This window comes from Nicotiana tomentosiformis, chromosome 3, assembly GCF_000390325.3.
Source record: "Nicotiana tomentosiformis chromosome 3, ASM39032v3, whole genome shotgun sequence".
NCBI lineage: Eukaryota > Viridiplantae > Streptophyta > Magnoliopsida > Solanales > Solanaceae > Nicotiana > Nicotiana tomentosiformis.
The window spans coordinates 113,398,506-113,419,700 of NC_090814.1; the positions used below are offsets into that span (position 1 = coordinate 113,398,506).

Genomic DNA, 21,195 nt, shown 5'->3' on the forward strand with positions numbered 1-21,195 from the left:
ATAACAATATATAGCCTTTTGATATGAGTTACAATGTTTCTTATGAATTATCAAGTCCCCCTTATATATTAGGGGAGATCTACCCTTTGAGATATTATTTTATTGTTCTATAAAAGGCAAAAGTCCTTGATTTGCTGACCGTTGGTTCCCTTTTTGAGTTGTTCCGTGATTTTCGCCACAATGATTGGTTAATGACGAGAATTACGGACCCATGTCGGATGAGTTGGCAAAGCTTTCTTCGAGACCGTTAAAAACATGACCAGTCATGCCTTCGGCAAACTCGAGGGCAAATCGGATGGTTTCAATGGCTAATTTTGATAGTGCTTTGGGTTCAATCATAATTACCACGTGTCGATCTTTGTTGGTGATGTTAGTCGTCAGATCGGTCTTTGAGCTTGACTTCACCCGATTACAGATATTTCGGTCATGGCCTAATCAAGGAATTCGGAAGTTCGATCGAATATCGAACTCGGTTTTACCCGTATACAAAGTAGATAGTGGCTTGCTAATAAATATTGCTAATGAAAGAGCTTATTTTTTTTGTTATTCGAACATATAGAAGAATATTAGTACTTGTCTTTCATTTTTTAATTCTCCTCTTTCTCCCGTTAAATGCATTTATAGCTTACCGAAAGGGAGTATCTTTTTCAAGAATTATGAAGTAAGTGGAGAAGGAAAGCAAACATCTCCATTTGTGGGAGGTGATAAAGGGCTGCCACTATGAACCGAAAAGTTTTTATGTTTTTTCATTTTCTTTAATCTGGAAAGAAGTAGGTTATTGAGATCCTTATAGAATATTCACTAAAAAGTACGTCACAAAGTTGTTAAACTCGAAGTGATGACAGACGAATATCACGTTGGACTAAAGCTTTTTCTCTTTCTAGATCCATCTATTGGTGCAGCAATTTCTTTCTTTCTTTGTTTTACGCATCCTTGATTACATTATGCACAGCACTCTGCTATTGTCAATCAATTGCTTAACTTTATATTAAACCAAAATCAATTGGATTCAGTTATATATATCTCGTTATGATGAGTTCTCATAGTCAAATTATGACGTTATACAACACTTAACTAATAAAAATGGCTGTTGTACACCAGACTATCTGTTGCATCATGTATATCACGTTATGTTACGCTAATAGTAGATTGTAAAACGACTCATATTTTGCGGCCACATCCCCACTATCTTGTTGGGTTGGGCTACTCCTGAAATATGAGTCCAATTATTCCATGGACCTTAACGCACTCCATCTTTACTAAATGGGCCACATAACAAGGGTGAAGTACACAAATAGCCCTTAAAGTAAATGGTCTTGAATGTTTTGTTCCCTTGTTCCATGGGTAGAAAGTTTAACAAGTGCAATATTTTTATCTTTTGACCCTAAAGTTCTGTCTATAGAACAAAAGGCCAAAAAATTGTTATATTTTTGCAATTTTTTGACAGAACAATATCCATTATCATAATAGCCCTATGGCGCAAAAGTGGCTAAAACTAGAATTCATGATCCTGTACGTTTATAGAGACTTCAATTTTTAGGAATTCTGAAGTAAATGAGTGCATTAAAATTGAAATAATCCTTCACATCATATTGATCTCCAACTCTACCTCAACAAGTAGAATTTCTCAATCGACATTGAAAGCTTAGTAATGGCGGAAACCGAGAAAGAAGAGCTGGAGGAATCCGAGCAAAGCGAAAATCAGTTCGTATGGGATGAAAGTTCTCAGCTTTACTACCACGCCCGGTACTGTCTTCTTTTTTCGAACAATTTCCGTGATTCATCTCCAATTCCATTCCTTTTTTCTCTTTTCCGCTCCTGAAATTAGGGCTTAACATTTTATTCACTTCTGAATTTAATCTGAGTTTCGTAGAATTTGGAGTTCTTTTAGCAATTATATTAATTACTTAAGATTAATCGTTATTTCTCGCGTTCATTTGTAGCTAATATGTGTGACCTTGGTCTGGTTTGATGCAGCGCTGGATTTTATCACGATCCTCAAGCAGGCTGGTACTACAGCTGTAAAGATGGCCTATATTACAAATTCGAAAATGGTACTTATGTTCTCATGGAGTATTCTCAGGTTTTTCTTTTTTTTTCTTTGGGTTAAGCCTTCCAATTTACGACATCCAAACGTTAGCGTAGTAGTTGATTTCGGAGTGATTTGTGTTTGTAAAGCTCGTTTATTATTTAACGTCAGGGTGGTTCTCCTGAAAAGAATGGTTGTGAGGGCGTTGCACCTGCAGAGTCTGACAAAGATGAGATAAATGCAGACATCAGTGAAACTGTGGCTCAAACAGTTGAACCACTTCCTTTTGAGCTCTCTGATGGTGAATAAGTTTGCCTGCCTGTCTATGCTTATGTATAAGATATTGTGTTTTGTGATGAAGTTTGTTGCTGCAGTAAATATACTTTGCTTATCCATTAAGTTTCGAGCTATTCAAACTTTTTGTTGCAACTTGGTGGGTGCGAGTAGTCTAAGATACATAGATGTGGAGCCATTACTAGGAATCGGTTTCCCTATAAACTGTGAAAAGTGGTTTCTTTGGTTACATACTTCTGTTGTCCATTTGGAGTTAAATGAATTGTAGCAGTTTCTTCTGAATTATTACAGGCTGAATTATTATCGAATCAGTTTTGCTCATTGTTTGCTCATTGCTGATCTATTTAACCTGTGAAAAGTGTTTGATGTAAGATGTTTATTCATGCAATTTCTTCACTTATGATATCTGTAAATTCTTATGTTATTTTACTTTGTGTATCAGTCCTTTGTCACCACCAGTAGGGTTTTCACCCTAAGTATAATCGTTGTTCTTCGAATTGCGACCTACTTTCAATAGAAAACTATTTGGGCATGATAATCCTTATTTTTGGTAATTTAGAAGTCATCTGCACTTGACTGTCGCTAACTTTCTCTTTCAATTTCCCTCTAAGCAGAGCAGTTGGAGAATACCGATTGCAAGCTTCCAGAAAATCCACCACCACCCTCAGAGTGGTAAAACAATGTGTTTAGTTATCTTGTACGTTTGTTCTTGTAGTAATTTTTCTTTCCAACTGGTGTAATACTTCTACTGTCAGGCTTGAAGAAACTCTCATTGAACTTTATCTGGCAAATTATTCCACTCAAGCTGCCAATAGTACTCCTGACATGACAGTTGCTCCAGAAACAAATGAAACAGATAGCTCATATTTGTCCGCACCTGGTTGGTTCAAGATTTCTGCTTTGCTCAAAATATGATTTGAACTACTGTATTGCAAGTCATTCTACCTTGGTTGGTGCAGGGAATGATAGCACATATGAACTCGAGGAAGGTGAATGGATACCAGATGACTGGACAGATTCTGCTGATCCAAATGCAGATGTCATGGATGAAGGTTAGTATTGATTTTGGTACTCGGCATTTCTTTATTATATATAATTTTTCTCACTTGGAATTAAGCATTAGTGTTGAAATGTTGATGAATTGTTGCCGGAATGCATCTGGGCGTGGCAAAAAGTTTGCCTATCGTCAATTGCTTCCTTTGCTTTTCTCTTTTTGTCTAGCATTTTGTTCTATTGACAGGTTTAACTCTTAGTGAGATTGAGGCATAGTAGTTGTTGTATAGGTTTAACTCTTCTCCAATGATATAGTAGTTTAGAAATTCAAGACTTAGTAGAGGAAGATATAAAAAGGGCAGCCTGGTGCACGAAGCATCCCGTGCTCACGCAGGATCCAGGGAAGGGCTGCACCCCAATGGGGAAGATTTCCTCATAAAAAATTATTTGGGGTCTCCGGAGAGAACTAATGATGGTGAATCTGTCCATTTTCGGAGTTCAGATGGAACAAGTATTTGGCATTCTTAGCAGTGTTGTGGGAAAATTCCCCCCCCCCCCCCCCTCTCTCTCTCTCTTATTTCTTTTTGTAGTTCGAACAAAGTGGGAGTTAAGAAAAATCTTGACTACCTCAGGGATTCCTCTATGCTGCAACTCATGCGGAAAAAAAATGGAATAGGCAAGCAAGGAAAGAAGAAGGATTTTGGGGATTTTGAAATAATATGATGCATATTTTGAACTTCTTCATTTTCATAGTCTTGTATGCATGAAATTGACTGAAGTTTCCTCAGAACAGGCGTTTGTTTGGAGGAAGAAAGCTGGCGAGCCCAGTATGGTCAAGTTGAACGACCATTTGAAGATTCTCTGTCACATATTCAGGCTGTTGATTTGTGGGACTGGTCAGTGGTTAAAAAGATCAGAAAAGGTCGAAAAAGGAGGGTGGCCAGGCTGGTTGGACGACTGGTGAAGCCCACTGCTAAGTTGCATCCATCAATGCCCTCGAGTGGCCATCTTCTTAAAACTGCTCCAGTATGTGAAGTCCATCTTGATCTGGTACGAGTTACATCAGGTTTGCATTGTCAAATTTCCATTTACAGGGAATCTTCTGCATCCTATGCAATTACACATATCACTTACTGCTAACATGTCCTGTTTTAGTTGAGGTTTAGAATATGGCCAGTTAAACTATTGTGATATACTTTTTAAAAGAATCTCAAGTAACGTAATTCCCTTTCATATGTTCTCTTTATTCAATCTGTGATATTTTCATTCCATGTGCTAGAAACTTCCTTTTTATTTTGTTACATGTGAGCGCACTCATGCTGCCCTGGCAAAACTTAATGGCCCAATAATTTCTTTTCCTGTTTCTGTCATCAGCATTTATGCATTCACATTCATTCGTGATCGTTCATATTTTAGGTCAAGTCATGTAAGTTATAGTATGTATATCTGGACAGTAAAGGAGATGTAATGAGGTGCAACTTTGAAGGAATAGGGATTTCGGCATTCTGAAATAAGCTTGCACTAAAAGGAAGTGAAAATTGCAGATACAATCATTTATTTCATTAAATCCACCGCATCAGCAAATTCACAGAATGCTTGTGTAGAAACTCAAGTAAAGAAAAATTCTGTTTATGTGCTGTCATAAAAAGATGTTTGTTTTCTTATCTTGAGTATGAAATTTTAATTAAGGCATGGGCCATCCTAGTTTCTATCTTTGCCGGCGTTCTATCATAATGTTTCCTTCCTACAGGTCAGGTGTATAGGTTGAGAAACCCTAGCACACAATATCTGGCTTCTTTGTCCAATTATGATTCTTCCAATCCAACGAAAAATTGGCGCTTTCCACAAATGTCAATCAGCAGAGAAATCCAGACATGCTCACCAGTCACTGAAAGATATAAACCCATAAGCACAGGGCTACCTGGTGAGGAGGATGTGTGTCTGCCATTAGAGATCAGTGCGCCTGAAAGGGTATTTTACGTCCACTTTATGTTTCAAGTACTTTACAATTTTTCTACTTAGAGATGATTTGGGTTATTGGTCATTTGAGATCAAGTTCCTTTATGCAGTCAATTAGGGTGAGTTTTTTAGCAGATTTAGTATCTTAAAGCTCTAAAAATGAGTTAGACCTTTTCGAAAAGAATTACTATCCATAATTTGCTGAACTAGAAAATTTGTTATCGGGGAAAAGTGGTAAATTGTGTTGAAGTATTTAGATGATCAGCACAGCTAAAAAGAGTGAAGATAAAATAACATGTCACTACAGCTAACAAACAACATAAAATGAAATATCGAGACAATAGTGCTAGTGCTGAGCTGTGTTTGGATGGATGATGATTTCATTCTCATTAGTGATAAAATAACCAATCGAAGACGAGGGAGGGATGATCTAGTGGTAGGGACCCTCCATCTCCAAGCGTAAGGTTATATGTTTGAGTCACCAAGGAAAAAAGTGGGTAAGGGCCATTTGGGGCTCCTGGATAGAGGGGCTTTTGTTCAGTGGTTGGGAGAATTCTACCATGTATGTTCAGTGGTAAGGGCTTTTGTTCAGTGGTTAGATGGGCATGCACTAGGATCTATATCTTACCTATCTGTTAAATTGTGTCATTTTGTCATTCCAGGACAGAGACCCTGTGTACAGGGACAGAGCTGCAGAAAGAAGAGCATTGCATGGCGGGTTTGGTGTTGGTCCAGGGCAAAAAAATTCACCCAACTGTGATGATTCTGTTCCTTTGGATACATCTGCTGGTCGAGAGGAAGCTCTTTCTGAATCCTTGAGCAATTCATTTGGAGCTGGTAGCTATGCCAGAAAAATTTTGGAAAACATGGGCTGGAAGGAGGTATAATTTAAAACTTTCACTGAGCTCAGGAATTATAATTTTAGCTACAATTGTCATGAGGTGGTTTCACATAACTTAGAAATGCTTTATCTTATGACCTCAAGAAAGTAGAAACCCGCCTAGACTTTTACCTTTCTATGACAAAAGATAAAAGGAGATTCACCTAGACCAATACTCCGAATGTTGTTCTATTTCTTTCTTTCAAATTGATCGACTATCTCTAGGTGTCCATCCAATCTTTTCACTTGTGTGGAAAAGGAACCTTTTCCTTGTTAATTCATTAGAAGGTTGCTGTGGGCCTCTTTAACTTTAAGGTTGGACGGCTTTCTTTGCCCCAGATTGGCGAATCACATACCATTCCCGCTGAGTCTTTGAGCGGATGTATTCAGAATCCGTCTTTTATCAAAAAGAAAAAGTTCCTACCATCTATATTTGAAAATTATTAGATTCTCTTTGTGGGTAATTTCAGTGCTATGTCTAATAATGAAGATAATGTCACCTCACGATTTGTGAAAGAAACTGCTTAAGTGAAATTTGCAAATGTACTAATGGTATTGTCACTTAATGGCTTGGCTGTTTGCACAGGGGGAGGCACTTGGCCGCAGCAACAATGGTTTGATCGAACCATTACAGGCCACAGGAAACAAAGGTTCTGCAGGATTAGGGTGGAACGATGAAAGAAGAAAGCAGTTGATGTACAGTTCTAAATAAATGAGGGATGTAATTCCTTGTTGGCTGTCTGGTAGAATGTAATAATCTAACTTCACTTGTCTGCTCAATCAGCTTAGTTTACTATTTGTTGCCTTTTTACTTGTCACTTATATGCTTAGGACCTATTTTATTGAACACTGTATTGTTAAGATAGATTAAAATATCACTTAAAAATCATATAAAAAGTTGTTGGACCAAATGTTAGAAAAGAAAGTGTCCCAAATTAGCTTCCTAATTTTTGGTGTTGGGTTGTGCGAAATTCTGCCCCCTTTTTCTTCTTCTGAAATACTACACAAATAACTATTGATTAATAATAGTTTAATAGCTTTACAACTATTATGCCCTTTTTGCCGATGAGTAGTTATAATTGCATATTTGATACAGATATTCGAAAATGATATATATCTGATACGACTATCTAAACTTCAAAATGGTACTTCATGGGATTATCCAGTGGAGCGTATTGTTTATATCTGTTTTTTAATATTTAGTTTTGAATTCAAATTTAAAACTTTATCTTTCACTTATCAATTCAAAATTTTTATTACAATTCTTATCGATTTTGTCTAAATTAGTTTTGTCCTAATTTTCCCATGCGTCCTTTTCTTAATGCGCTACTTGGCTTAACCACATTGAAATCTATCATATAAGTTAACACTGCTAAAGACTAGAACTTGTTATTTTAAAATTAGATCCATTTTCTTATCGGATAGAATAAATGGGTATAAGGGACATGTGTTAAATGAGTTTTCATATTAATACACTGGGTTTGTTATTGTTGTTGTTGTTGTTTGTGTAGTTGTTGTTATTTTTTTGGTAACAATTGTGAATATTACCATAACAAAAAAAAAGCTTTACACCTAAAGAGCACCTAGTTTCACAACCATCTTCTAAGAAGAGTATTGCAAACCACTAGGCCTCCGACTGCATCTAATTACAAATAAGTTTCTGAATAATACTCTGGCATCTACGTGCTTTCTTTGACAATTTAACTATCTCTATTCTCTCTATGGTTTACTGCTTGATCTGTCTCACAACTATCTTTGTATGTACATTTATTCCTTTGAAATTTTTTCAGTTTCTGGCCCTCCATGCGTGATACACCATTGCACTCCACACTGCTGTCACCACTTCCTTTTTTAATCTTGGCCAATGTCTTCGATTGATCCACTCCAGCACTTGCTTTACCTCTCCCAGTTGTATAGCAGTTCCTAACCATGTCATTAGTTGTTGTCGAACTTCCTTTATCCAAGAGCATTCTGCAAATAGGTGCCTTGCAGTTTCCTGTGCATGGTTTTCACATAAGCAACAATTAGTATCTTAATATGCAACATGATCATCCTATCTTTGGTTAGCAACCTTCCTTGCATTGCTATCCAGAGATTAAGCTTGTGTTTTGGTTGGGAGATGGCGTTCCATATAAGGTCAGCTTCTCTTACTCTAACCTGAGGTCCCAATAGTGCATTATAACTTCGTGTAATAGAGTACTTCCCATCAAGAGTGAGTTTGTATTTGTCCTGGCTATACCATGCTTACATCTTTTCCCTTAGTGAATTAATTTTCTTCCAGTACCAACTGCAGTCCATCGGTGGCAGATATTAAAAAGTGTATTTTTTAATATGACATGCCAAATGGATGTTCTTTATTTTTTTTTTAGTCAAAAATCAATAGTTAGGTGACTTTGTTGTCCCAAACAAAACAAAAATAACTTTGGTAATGAAATTAATTCCCGTTTTATACATGAAAAGCTTCAAATTCTCTAAACATTTGTGTTCTTGGACTTTCGTCAAGGTACAAAAGAATCACGTCCAATCTTGTTTCAAAAACCATGAGACACCTAAATTGTGATCGATTAAGTTGTAAAGTTGCTTTGATTAATTAAAACTTTTAATATTTTTATTAATGAAATTAATGTTTTAGATCTTCCAAAAATATATTGTTAGTAAATTAGTTTAGACTTTGTCGGAAATATCAAAATAATTAGAATAATGAACATAAATCGGGATGACAATTTGGTTTTGAAGCCCATTTGCCGGTTAGGCAGTATTGTCGTCTTTCCATATATTGATGAAATGAAACGTGCTTACTGCATAATTGAAGAGGAAAAAGCAAAGTGGAGTGATTTAACGATGCACTTTGCCGCAGCTAGATTGGCTACACTTTACAAAAAGAACAACCCTCACAGTGCCACACAATAACACATCGGCCAAATTGCAAGTTAATACTTGTAAAAATGTTCTGCGTTTCTCTAATGTTACCCAAAAGAGAACATACTGGTGCTGGTGTGATGGATAGGGAACTAAATACACGAACTGCAGCTACCAGTTGGTATGACTGTCTGCAGCTTATCAGTTGAGTAGATATGGTCATGCCTTGTTACTTTACAAGTGCATTTGGAAGTGAGTGTTCTTGTTGTCAGGTCGGCGGCTTCATCTTCCATTTGCTTTGTTGTTGTACCATTTATGGATAAATAATTAATCGATAAAGAGTAGCTTCACATATGAAGGTAAAGCACCGAACGCAATGACCAAACAAAACTTTTGTTGGAAAGGAAAAATAAGATGTGTTACCATACAAATAGCACTAGTCTAATTCCAGTAGCCTACTCATTCTCTGCCTGTGCTTCTGTAGCTGTCATTCCCTCATCACTGGCAGTTTTATCAGGAGTTAATTCGGTTTTCTCCATCACAGTGTTTCTTTCATTCAGCTCTTCCTTCAGCTTACTGATCTCTTCATCCTTCTCTTCAAGTTTCTCTTGCAAGATTAGTACCTAGGACAAATACGATTAAAGCATTAAACTCCACATCCTTCAAAAGTCATCTAATACCGACTTTCACTCTAGATAAAACGGAAACTGTGTAAAGCACCATTTCATTTGATCTTTCCACATCGTTTGTCAGTCCCTCTATCTGCTTGCACAGGCCTGCAAGTGGGAATAAAAATTGTTAGATATTGAGTGAATCAATCTACTCATCATTGCATTCTCAATAACGATGGCAAATCAACAGAAACTAGTTAGGTTAGGTCAGACAAAAAGGAATGCCGATGAGAGCTAGAAGGAAAATGAACGCATGTCAAGAAAACCCTACAACAAAATTAGCAAAGATATAGATACCTTAGGCAACAAGGGTGCTTGATGCCTAATTATGTCGTGTTTCTTTTTTCCCCACAAAATATATGAATGTGAAAAATCAAATACTACAATCCACCATCAACCTGCTTCGACTTCATTAAAATAAGTTCACGTAACAGAACTAAACTACACAGTTGGAAAGATCTTACTTTTCACCCTTCAATATGTATATTGCATCACCCAGGGGGGGGATGGAAACTAAGGACGAGAAGGCATGAAGACCCACCCTTACAGAAGCCCAGTTGCTCCATAGTGCAAGATCTACAAACAAATCGTGAGCACTGGCAAGAGCAGGTTAATGGGTGATCCAGTGCAGGAATTAAATGTTTCTCAGTTTGGGATTGTACAACTCTCTCTGATTATGATATAACTCAATTCTATGTAAAAGCATGCCTTGTGTCTGGCATGACTTCACTGTCGCAAGAATAAGGGCATGCAGATGCATGGTAACCACACAGATCAGGTGACAGCAGCTGGTTTCTTTCTGGGTACAGAGAAGATATGCATGTGAATCACGTGGTAGTTCCTTGTCCAATACTTACTGAAGCATATAAATTCTACCAAAAAGCAAATTATAATGTAAGAGTGACCATGTATTTACTCATGTAATGTCATGAACCGGAGGAGTATACGCAAATATTACCAAATGTTTCAACATTTAAAGCAAATCTAAACATCCTCACCAATACTATCAACTACACTGATCATATCTAGAACCTGTTGTACCAAACAGACCAATCAATCACAATAAAACAATCAGCAAACAAAAAATTCCTATCCCGATCAAAGGGCAAACAGAGGCGTATTTATGAAGCAACTTGAAAGAACATTAACCTTCAAATTGACTTTTGAGTTCAGCATTCTGAGACTTCTGCAAAGCCAGTTTCATTGTTAATTCATGCATCTGCAAGTGAAGAAACAGAAGCTCTGTAACATCTCACATGTATCACCTTTAAAGCAATCATCATAATTAAACAAACCTGGAAAAACCAAGCTAAGCAACTAGGTAACCTATGAATAGACTAGTCTCTTCCATCTCTAAATTCAGTTGTGAACTAATTAACTAAATGAATTTTATATTTTACACACTTCACTGATCAAGATAATCATTTAATACCTTTCCTTCATTAGCCTGGTTTCCAATCTCTTCATTTTCCTCTTGCAGTGTCCTACATTTAGCCATTAGCATCTTCCCCATTTTGCTTTGTGGGGTAAAATTGACTGCAGCAATGTTATCATGCAACTCCTTCACTTTCTTATCCTTCTCCTCAACCAAATTCTGGCATTGCAAAACAAGAATAGATGTAAGCAGGAGTGAAATCAGGATGAGAAATTCAAATAAACTACACGCCAAAAGCATCCAAAAATTTTAGCACCAACATGCTTTATTCATTGGCAAAAGGATGCATCATCAGAGCTCATAGAGCAATTCAAAAGGTAACCAGGAACTATGTCACCAACAGAACACAGCCCCAGTAAATAACAAATTCCAGCCAGCCATCATAGAGACTTGGAGGCACAATGAAGTTAAAGTATGGAACCACTAAATAAGTGTATCAAACTCCTCTATATACATTTCAACTTGAAATTAAAATCAACGTCCAGATAACTTACCTTCAGTCTAGTGAACTCTTCATGAATAGCTGGATCTAGCAATAGCTTCCGTGCCTGTTAATATACCCCCAAAAGAATAAGGAAACTGAGCAAAAAGTGAACCACCAACAAAGAGATTAAAAGCAAACGTGAACCCAATTTTTTTTTTAAAAGCCATGGTATAAGATGTGAGTGTGTGTGTGTGTGTGTATGAGAGAGAGAGAGAGAGAGAGAGAGAGAGAGAGAGAGAGAGAGAGAGAGCACTCAATGCAGATACATATCATAGCAGAAAAGAACACAAAGCTGCAAAAGTGTATTCAGCAAATCATAGTGCTGTTCTCAGAAGATAAAAAGTTAGAAAGAAAATAGCGAACAAAAAAATCAGAAAGGATTTTATTCCATAAATCTGGCATTGCAACGCCTAAATTTCTGGAAATTACTGGAACTAATTATATATTCCTTGAAACTTTCTTCTTAGTACCATCTGTAATCTGTTCTCACCTACCATGAACATCTATTAGGCATCATCGAGTAAATTCGAATCCAAACCTTAGAGAAACTAGTTAAGGGGGCATCCGGTGTGTGTGCATAATTTTGGTTCAACTAGGAAAGGATATAAACTTTAAAAAAAAGGTTGAACTGATGTGACTGTGAGCATTACTGTCAAAGGAGAGTTGAGCTACAAGGAAATCACCACCATTAAATACAATAACAATTTTAACATCTCTGATTTTTTTTCAAGTGTTATTATGATGGCATCGTTGGAAAAATAGTGCCGGCTCCACAAAATTGTGATAAAGTATAAATATACTATGTTGCTCGGGCTCTCCAAAAGTGATCCCATACCCGTGTCGGATCCTCCAAAAATGCACTAAATTTGGAGGATCCGACACGCACCCAACAATATTTTTGAGGAATCCGAGTAACATAGTAAATATATGTCCCTTAATTAGGAGTATAGATAGTAAAGAACAAGTACCCACTGAGGACTAAATCTTTTTGTAAAGATTAAAGATCCAAAACTCAGCTAGTAGGATCTACATTAGGGTTAGGCAGAATGATTCAAGCAGATACGAGGTCCAGGCCACCATTTGCAGTTTCTAAGCAGTTCTATCTTATAGGGCGATTTGATGTTAGAATATGCTGCTCTTACTCTTCAGTTCTCTTTGCTCCATTACTCTGGAGGTGAAAATGAACTTGCATCAAATGTATAAAAAGTTACACATGAGGGTGCACCAGCTAATAAAGTTATTATTTAAGCAAACGGCATAAAATTATCAACGCAACATCCAAATGAACCAGAAAGAATAAGTAAGTTTAAAAATTGAGATCTAGGCGGCCATGATAATCTGTTGTCCTCGTTTTGGCAGACAAAACTAAGCCAAGATAAAAAGAATGAGGTGGGGATGTAGAGTGAAACTAATTTAACCTGTGGTAGAAAAATTACCACCCTCCGCCGTATACAAAGAAACTATGCGTCACAAATGACCCCAAGAAAGGAGCGGGACTTCTATTTTTGTTAGAGGGTAGCCAGGTGGGAGTAGAGCTGAACCACTTCCCTTGGTTGACAGTTTCATAATACATATCAAACTACTTGAACATTCGTTTAGATTTCAGCAACATTCAGGTTAAAATGCTTTACTTCCTCATAACTCATCAAGCAGCATCTAATAGCATCATAATCAAAAGTCTAACCGAACTCCTAAAATGCTACTCCTGTACCAAGCAACCTAAAGGAGTAAAGTGTAGGAGTAAACCTAATGTTACTCCTGTACCAAGCTACATACAACACAGAGATTACACAAATTGCACTCCTTTTTAAAGGAGTAAAGTGGAAAAATCACCAATTAATTGACAAAGACAGGGCCCTCCCTCCTTCCCTCCCTCCCTCTGTGTTTATATTATAGAGCACGCAGACAACAGATCTATGAATAAGAAAAGATACTATTACTACCTGCATAGATGGCGGCTTGAGTTGAGCTCTAAGGTCCCGAACTGCAGACTAAAACATTTACCAATAAGAAAAGTAAGAAGAAAGAATTGACCAGCACAACTTAAGGAGAAAGCTATGAATTGGATATATGCATTTTAAAATAAAAGCAACAAAAGATAAGGTAAAAAACACCCAACATTCTATGCTTTCACAAAAAGGGTCGTAAAAATTAACACACTCAACATTCAGCAACAACATTCCACCGCCTTCTTCCCCAGCCTCGCCCCAAAAGAAGAAAGACATGACATCTGATCAGCTGTCAAGGATAAAACTAGATTTCATAACATAAGGGCATTGGATTTGATCTTGTCATAATATTGCTAATATTGATTAGAACACGGATCTCTCCAATTGACAGAATCGAGAATGAAAGATCAGTTGACTAGCAATAGACTTGTTTACCCTAAGATGTAGGTTGTGAGTTTCATTGGGCACCATAAAGACGAGAGATTTTCTCTGAGTAAAGCAATTTACAGCTGGAAACTCAGATAACTTTCAACCAACTCAGTTTTCATTTTTTTAGTGAAATCATTTTCTTTTGCTCCATATATGTTTCTCTCGCCGTACACTAAGATAACATGTTTCTCTAAATATCCTGCCTATTTTTGTTGAGAGAACAGCAATGAAATCCAAACACATACAAGATAGTTCAAAATATATATGTAACAGATGCAATCTATCTTTTGATGGCCATAGACAACTTTACCTTCAACTCAGCTATCTCCTGCTCTCTTTTGGCAAAAGTCACAATAAATGCAGACTCCTTTTTTTTTGCTCTTTCCAACTACAGATTGCAAAGATGAGAAAATGATTAGAAAAGAGTTTCAATAATTTTATTAGCAGTGAACAAATAAAGAGGAATAATCAAAAACCTGTTCACGCAATGACTCCTCTGATGATCTGAGGTTCTGAAGATAACTGACCACAAACTTGGGTTCTGCAAATAAGAGTAGAGTTAATTCTGTTCATTGGAAAAAGACAAAAAGTTACTCCCTCCATCTCAATTAACATGAAAGAAACTTTCCATTCTAAGGGTGATCCCACATGTTAAACGTGACACTTCAAATGATAACAGATGCATTTTGAACAATTCAACTTTAAGCAACGATGTGATGGTGGAAGCATCACAGTAGTCTACTACTCCTATTACTTTAACAAACAAGTCAAACTTTCCCATAAATTCAATACCCTTTCAAAACCATATCATACATCAAATGGGACAGAGGGAATTATAGATATACTTTTTCTTTCCTGTATGACTCAAAGAAACAGCAGCAACTGGGGAAACACAGATTTGTTTTTATTTAAAAAAGACCAGAAGAAGAGAAACAGGATTATAGGTCACACAGTACAACGATGCTGAGAAGGACATACCAGGTGTCATGCCAGGTGGTATGAAAGACTCCTTTTCAAACGCAGACCGCCACTTTTGTATTTCAGATTTTGCAGCTTCAAGTTCTGTCTGAAACAAACATAAACAGTTGAGTCAGTAATTAGTTTAAGCCATTTCAGTCAGAATTTTAGTCATTCAACAGCATAATTCAGGCTCCATTAAGTGTGGTGCAGTTCCCAAAAGTCCCCACACAAAGTTTGAATATTAGCGTTAGCATAAGAATCAAGGAAGGCACAAAAACATCAAAAGAAGACTGAAAACTGTGAAATTAGAAATCTTATCCCCTCGGGCATTTTAAGGACATATGAGTAGCAGAGTTCAACTCAAAAGACCAGGCTGGAGAGGGAAGAACTATTTATGTTGATGAAAAGATGGGTTGTCAATAAATCATCACCAATTATGTTGCTTGGACTCTCCGAAAATGTTGCCGGGTGCGTGTCGGATCCTCGAAAAGTAGTGCACTTTTGGAGGACCCGGCACGGGTGCGGTAGTATTTTGGAGGGTCCGTGCAACATAAATATTCACCATCAAGGCAACATGTTAATTAAAGCATATTTATTATCTGACAGGCAAAGGAAGAAAGAGATCTTATCCTGTACTATGAAAGCATCTAAAATGAATTTAAGAACGAATTGAGTAAAGTATCAGAGAAAGAACAAAACAACTTCCCATGAAAGGCACTATATGCGCTTACTTCTAAGCTAATTAAACCCTATATATATTTTGAATATTAACTGAGACAAAGCATGATAATCCAACATACCACAAGCGAAGAAAACATCTAGATTTACGAGCTCTGATAATAAATATGGAAAAAAGTTAAAAATCACACAGCATCAATATGCAATGTTGAAAAAAAGGATGACAGGTTGTTTTGAATATAACCATGAAAACAAAAAACAAAATCTAAAACGATATACACCTGACATGATGCAAGGGTGTCTTTACAGTCCTGAAGACTGCAATGTCAAAGCACAAAAGACAGTGAGAAAGTGGCAAAACCTAAGCAATTAATTAAATATATATAAAAAACGTTTACAAATATGAAACAAGGGTCAAACTACCATACCTCTCACGAAGAGACAAGATCATCCCCGTCGCTGCACCGGGTGCTGTTTCTTCTACTTTCAAGTTACCCTAGTATTGAAAGGAGTAAATGATAAATATTAACTTGCTAATAGGTCCCTATGACACCTATTAGTTTGATATGACTGGGCTTAAGAGAGCAACCCACCTATCATGTGAGAAATCATGGAAGATAGTGGTAAAATTGTTTTGTAAACTTGCACATCAGTCCAAGTTCAATATTCTTGAAGGATTTGAATCCTTGACAATATCAAAAAGTGCACCTTATTATGTTAAATATTTCGCAATGTCCCAAGAGAAGCATGTCTTGTAAATTTAACAAGGAGAGTGATTATGAGCAGTACAACTGCCTGTGTAACCTATTGACTTTTCCCCTTGATCTTTGTTTCTTCTTCTAATTGTACTACAACAACAATTATGCCTCAGTCCTAAACAAGTTGGGGTGGGCTATATAAATCATCACTGACCATGTACCCCATTTAAGTTTAACTCATGTCATTATCAAACTAAATAAAAAGACAAAATACATAAACCGACACTTAATGTTGCCCCCAACTACCAGCTGAACATTCCAACTTATCCAATAATCATCTAGACACCTCAACTCGCCCTCAGTGTATCTCGTGGACACCCGAATCCGACAAACCCCACACGTGAAGGCCAATCACGGGTGACGTGTCAAATGACCAAATGACATGATGACACGTGTCATTTACAAAAAAATTGCCACATATCATTAAAAAGGGAATTTGCAAGAAGTATACAACAACAACAACAACAACAACAAGGTGCCAGAACAGAACCCCTCCCTCCCCATCTTCATTAATTCCTATTTAAGTTATATTCTTTTTCTACCATTTTTAAATTCTAGCTCCCAGCACTATAAAGGCAATAGCCAAAAGATGATGAGCGAGTCGTTCAGCTCCAAATCTGAAGTCGAGTCACTATTTTTTTAAGAAATTCAGGCCCGATTCTGAAAGAAAGATGCAGAATAACTTTTTTTTTGATAAGTTAATGTATTTCATAGAAGGCATCAAGAAGATGCAAAATTCAGAATTTACAGAGCAAAGGAATACAGCAAAAAAGAAGACAATTCTAGCTCTATTACAAAAGGTCTAATCTAAAGTTAAGGAGCTAACAAAGTCCAAAAAAGATTCAGGGGAATTGACAGGGGGAGAGATTACTCCAACTACAAAGACATGTTAAACACCTAGCCTTAAGAACATAATTTGGAGTAGTAATGCCTTCAAAGCATCTAGTGTAGAAAGATGCAGAATAACTTGTACATATGTACTTTTTAGAAGGCCAGAGTCGAGTCAACCCAATCCAATTTCTCCAACATGTGTCAACCGAAGATGGAAGCAATGTCGTCAGCGATTGGAGTATAGCTGTCGGTTCTTCGTTTTTCGCTTTGCTTAGTCGCCACCATTCTGGTGTGCTTCCTTCATCGTTTTGTCCCTATGCTTCTGGGTTATGCTAATATGGTTCTCGATGAATTGTTATGGCATTGTAGTCGCTATTGATTTATCTTGTCAAGATAGAAAGAGTGGTGGTAGATTTATGGTGGAAGGTGGTGGCGCTGGTGTTAGAAATGATGTTGGAGGAGATGAAGTTTTGGATGAGGTGGAAATACTGTGGGCAAAAATGGAAAATGTAGTGTAGGCCCCACATAAAATAATCTAATTCCGAAAAAAGAGAGAAGACTTTAGTTAACACTCTTACGCGCCCAAGTCTAAGTGAAGCACTCCTCTTTTGCCATGTCGGTGTGAAGTGCATAAAAGACACTTCCGCTAAGAAGATGTGTCTAGAAGGTCATTAGATAGTTGGAATATTTTTTGGCCAACTTTAAGTGTTTGTTTATGTATTTCGCCAAATAAAAATAACATGGAAAAATAAGTCAAATAATATAAATAGTAGCAGTAGCAGTAATAATAAAAAATTTCTATATTTTTACTGGCATATAAATCTATGATAAGGTCAAATACTCTTAGAAAAGCAATATGTTAAAAACCAGCGTACTAACAAGAGTAAAATCTATTTTCAACTAGTAGATATCACCTATATATATCTTTTTCTTCCATTGTGCTCTATCTTTACTCTTTAGCTATATCTACAATAATTTCAAGGAATTATAGGTCTTTTGAGACAACTTCCCTTCACGTAATTTTAGGTCTACCTCGTCCCCTTTTAATAATTTCGCTCACCATAGTTTCATTCCTAGGGACCGGTGCATCTGTAGGCCGATGTAGGACATGACCATACCATCTTAAGCGACCTTATCTCATTTTATCCTCAATATGTGGTACTTGCACCTTATAGCGAATGTGGTCATTTTTAGTCTTATCTAATCTTGCATAATCGTACATCCATCTAAACATCCGCATCTCTGAAATACTCATCCTGTGAAAATATTAGACTTTAGCAGCACAACATTCACTACTATATAACATTGTGGTCTTCTAATTCTAGTGAGTATAAAATCATTTAACCATATAATTCACGGTGAAAATTTATTAACAACTATTGCACCAAGTCCATTATTTAAGTGGAGAAGCATAGAGGGGCAGAACATCATCCCCCAAGTTTTAGAGCTGAAATAGAGGATTTCTCGGTCATTAGAAAAATACTTAACAGTTTAGCAAGTTAGGAATAACCAACTTTAACGACATCTTGCAAAAAAAAATTAAAAGGAATTTTACCAACATCTTATGACAGCAATAGGAACACTGCAGAGAAATTGCATAACCTTTTCTCTCAAAAGCCATAATCTCCTTACTTCACTCACCTCAAAGTCTATCATCTAATCTAGCTAAGACCACACCAACTTCCAATCATGTAAATCACGTCCAGAAAGTTATATTTTTCTATATTGGCAATTAAAATGAAATTAATGACAGTTTCATGGTCATTATCAATACTTAGAAATCCAACGTTAAACCAGGCTCAGGCTAAACCAAAACCATATTAAGGCCGTCTCCAATTTCTCCAATTCATCAAACCGCACCTTGACTATTCCTTTTTCCTAGAACCATAGTTGGTTTGCTAATTGCTAGTATGGCTGACAAGACAACTTAAATTACATTAAGTAAAAAACAAAAACAAAAAAGGCAGCACCTTTTTAGAGCCAAAAATATCGTCTTCATCATCGTCAAGGTCTCCAAAGCTTCTTTTGGTACCTAAAATCACGTTTTGAAGTGTTAAAGGCGAAAAATATACGAAAAAAGCTTGCAGTAAAGGTGGCAATGGCGGGGAAGAATGAGCAAACCTGAACGCCTAGTACCGGCGAAATCTCCACCAAAATCGAGGTCCTGACAATTCCCCAAAAACGAAAATTCTTCAACATGGTATTTTATACAGGAAATACAAGTAATTCTATTGGACAAGAAAACCCTAGAAATCGAAATAGAAAAAAGAAGTTACATCATCGAGGTGGTTATGGGACGCCATTGGCGGAATCAATTCAAAAGGTCTGGAATTTAAATTTGGAACCCTAAGCTGTTGAAGAAGGCTTCAGTGAAGTGCAGGGGAAGGAGGAGGAATGATTTGCTGCGTCCGGTTCTAACTCCTCCGTAGAACAACTTGCACGTGGCTTCTCTACTCTTGCGTCCAAACCAAATTTATTTCATTAGGCAAAAAAGAGTAAATTATAGTTTAGCCCCTAACTTTTAAGGATTAGGAAATAATACCCGTCCACCTTTTGAATGAGAACTTAACCTTATTATGTAACTAGTGTTAGCATACCCGCAACCCCTTGTGTTAATTAAAATAAATTTCTAAAAATAACATAAAAATATTTTAAAAAATATATTTGCGTGATAATATAAAAATTTGCAAGTTTCAAAATGATAAAATTAATCATATTTAGAAGTTTGATCTACTCTAGTGATTTTTCCTTTAGCTTGTTCTTATACTTGCTTCATTGTATAAAAAAATAAAAATGGACAAAAAAAATTGAGTATACGTCCATTCTAGGTCTTTCTATTGTTCAAAGGAAAAAGAGCGTCCTAATTGCTCTTCAAATTCTAAAATATTGCCTACCCCCTACCTTAAATATGAATTATCATTGATTCTTCTATATTTTTTTTTTAAATCAAAATTGTGTTTTTCATACATTTTTTTAACGTGCTCTTTACAGCTTGTTTGGATGGTTGTTACGCATTATATCCTATTGTATTGTTATTCCAAAATCATGTTTGTTTTGATTGTTTATTTAAAATTGATTGTATCGCATTGTTAAATCCATTGTTCCGGAACAACCAAAAGCTTCATTTTATGAAACAACCGATTTGGTGTGGCGGGATCGTTTCCTTTTTTTTTTCAAATAAACCCTTACTTATTACTCTATAATTCTATTTTATCATTTATTTATTTTTTTTAACTACAAATCTCCAACCTATTGACCTACTTTGTCTTCTTCCATCTTTTCTAGACTTGGTTTGCCCCCTTTTTTTAACCTCCATTCGATTCTTTGTCTCTTTTCATTATTTTAATTTTTTTTTGTTGCTAATATTAGTTAACCTTTTCTTTCCCTAGGTTTTTGCTCTTGTTTCCAAGCTACATAATTAATGATAAATTAGTAGAAAGAGGATGTCTTAAATTATTTTTACGTGTAATTCTTGATAAATTTTAATTAAAATAATTGGGGGTATTTTAGTGAACTTATCAGTTACAGTACATTACGATACAGTCAAACCAAACAACAAAATGTTATTTAACAACAGCAAACGATACAATCTATTCAAACGTTGTATCCATAAAATGATACAATACAATACATTATAAAACGATGGGTAACGATGATCCAAACATAGCGCTATTAGCATAAAAATTACAGGTTGGGTTAGTTAATTTAATTTTATTAATTTACTCCTTTTTCACAGAATATACATCTATGAAAAGTAACATATAAGAAATATTATTATGTTACATATATAGTTCAAATAAAGAAAAAAGTTTATGTGAGGTAGAATTTTAATTGACTTTAAATTCTTAAATTTTAGGACTTCTTACCTAGTTCAATTAAGTAAATATTTAACAATCAAAATTTTAGTCAATTTCAAAGTACTAAATATTAGGATAATAATTAAATGATCATTTTATCTAGCGCGAACTTTATTTTTTAAGGGTAAA

At 36.1% G+C, this 21,195-nt stretch overlaps 2 protein-coding genes and 1 long non-coding RNA gene across 5 annotated transcripts; 2 read left to right on the forward strand and 1 right to left on the reverse strand.

Annotated features, from left to right (window-relative positions):
- Positions 1-1,436: 1,436 nt before the first annotated feature.
- Positions 1,437-7,090, forward strand: LOC104096892 (SUPPRESSOR OF ABI3-5). Of its 3 annotated transcripts, none has more exons than XM_009604307.4 (10): positions 1,437-1,746; positions 1,978-2,054; positions 2,201-2,330; positions 2,938-2,995; positions 3,079-3,203; positions 3,283-3,375; positions 4,110-4,382; positions 5,067-5,287; positions 5,938-6,156; positions 6,742-7,090. In XM_009604307.4, exons 1-10 carry the CDS (start codon positions 1,716-1,718, stop codon positions 6,865-6,867), a joined length of 1,353 nt encoding a protein of 450 aa, XP_009602602.1. In that variant the 5' UTR covers positions 1,437-1,715; the 3' UTR covers positions 6,868-7,090. The 3 variants fall into 3 exon arrangements, with proteins under 3 accessions (XP_009602602.1, XP_009601973.1, XP_009603200.1); XM_009603678.4 differs by having other exon boundaries at positions 1,438-1,746; positions 1,978-2,083; XM_009604905.4 differs by lacking the exon at positions 2,201-2,330 and having other exon boundaries at positions 1,438-1,746.
- Positions 7,091-9,069: 1,979 nt separating this feature from the next.
- On the reverse strand, positions 9,070-19,656 carry LOC104096121 (FKBP12-interacting protein of 37 kDa). Its single transcript, XM_009602737.4, has 14 exons — positions 19,486-19,656; positions 19,331-19,373; positions 19,180-19,241; positions 16,049-16,116; positions 15,902-15,938; positions 14,961-15,048; positions 14,459-14,523; positions 14,293-14,370; positions 13,548-13,595; positions 11,615-11,668; positions 11,118-11,279; positions 10,835-10,904; positions 9,735-9,790; positions 9,070-9,637 (listed from the first exon to the last, which is right to left on the reverse strand). Exons 1-14 carry the CDS (start codon positions 19,510-19,512, stop codon positions 9,470-9,472), a joined length of 1,026 nt encoding a protein of 341 aa, XP_009601032.1. The 5' UTR covers positions 19,513-19,656; the 3' UTR covers positions 9,070-9,469.
- Positions 11,657-11,946, forward strand: LOC138907156 (uncharacterized). The gene is made up of 2 exons (XR_011414917.1): positions 11,657-11,781; positions 11,831-11,946. It is a non-coding gene; the product is annotated as an uncharacterized lncRNA (long non-coding RNA).
- Positions 19,657-21,195: the final 1,539 nt, after the last annotated feature.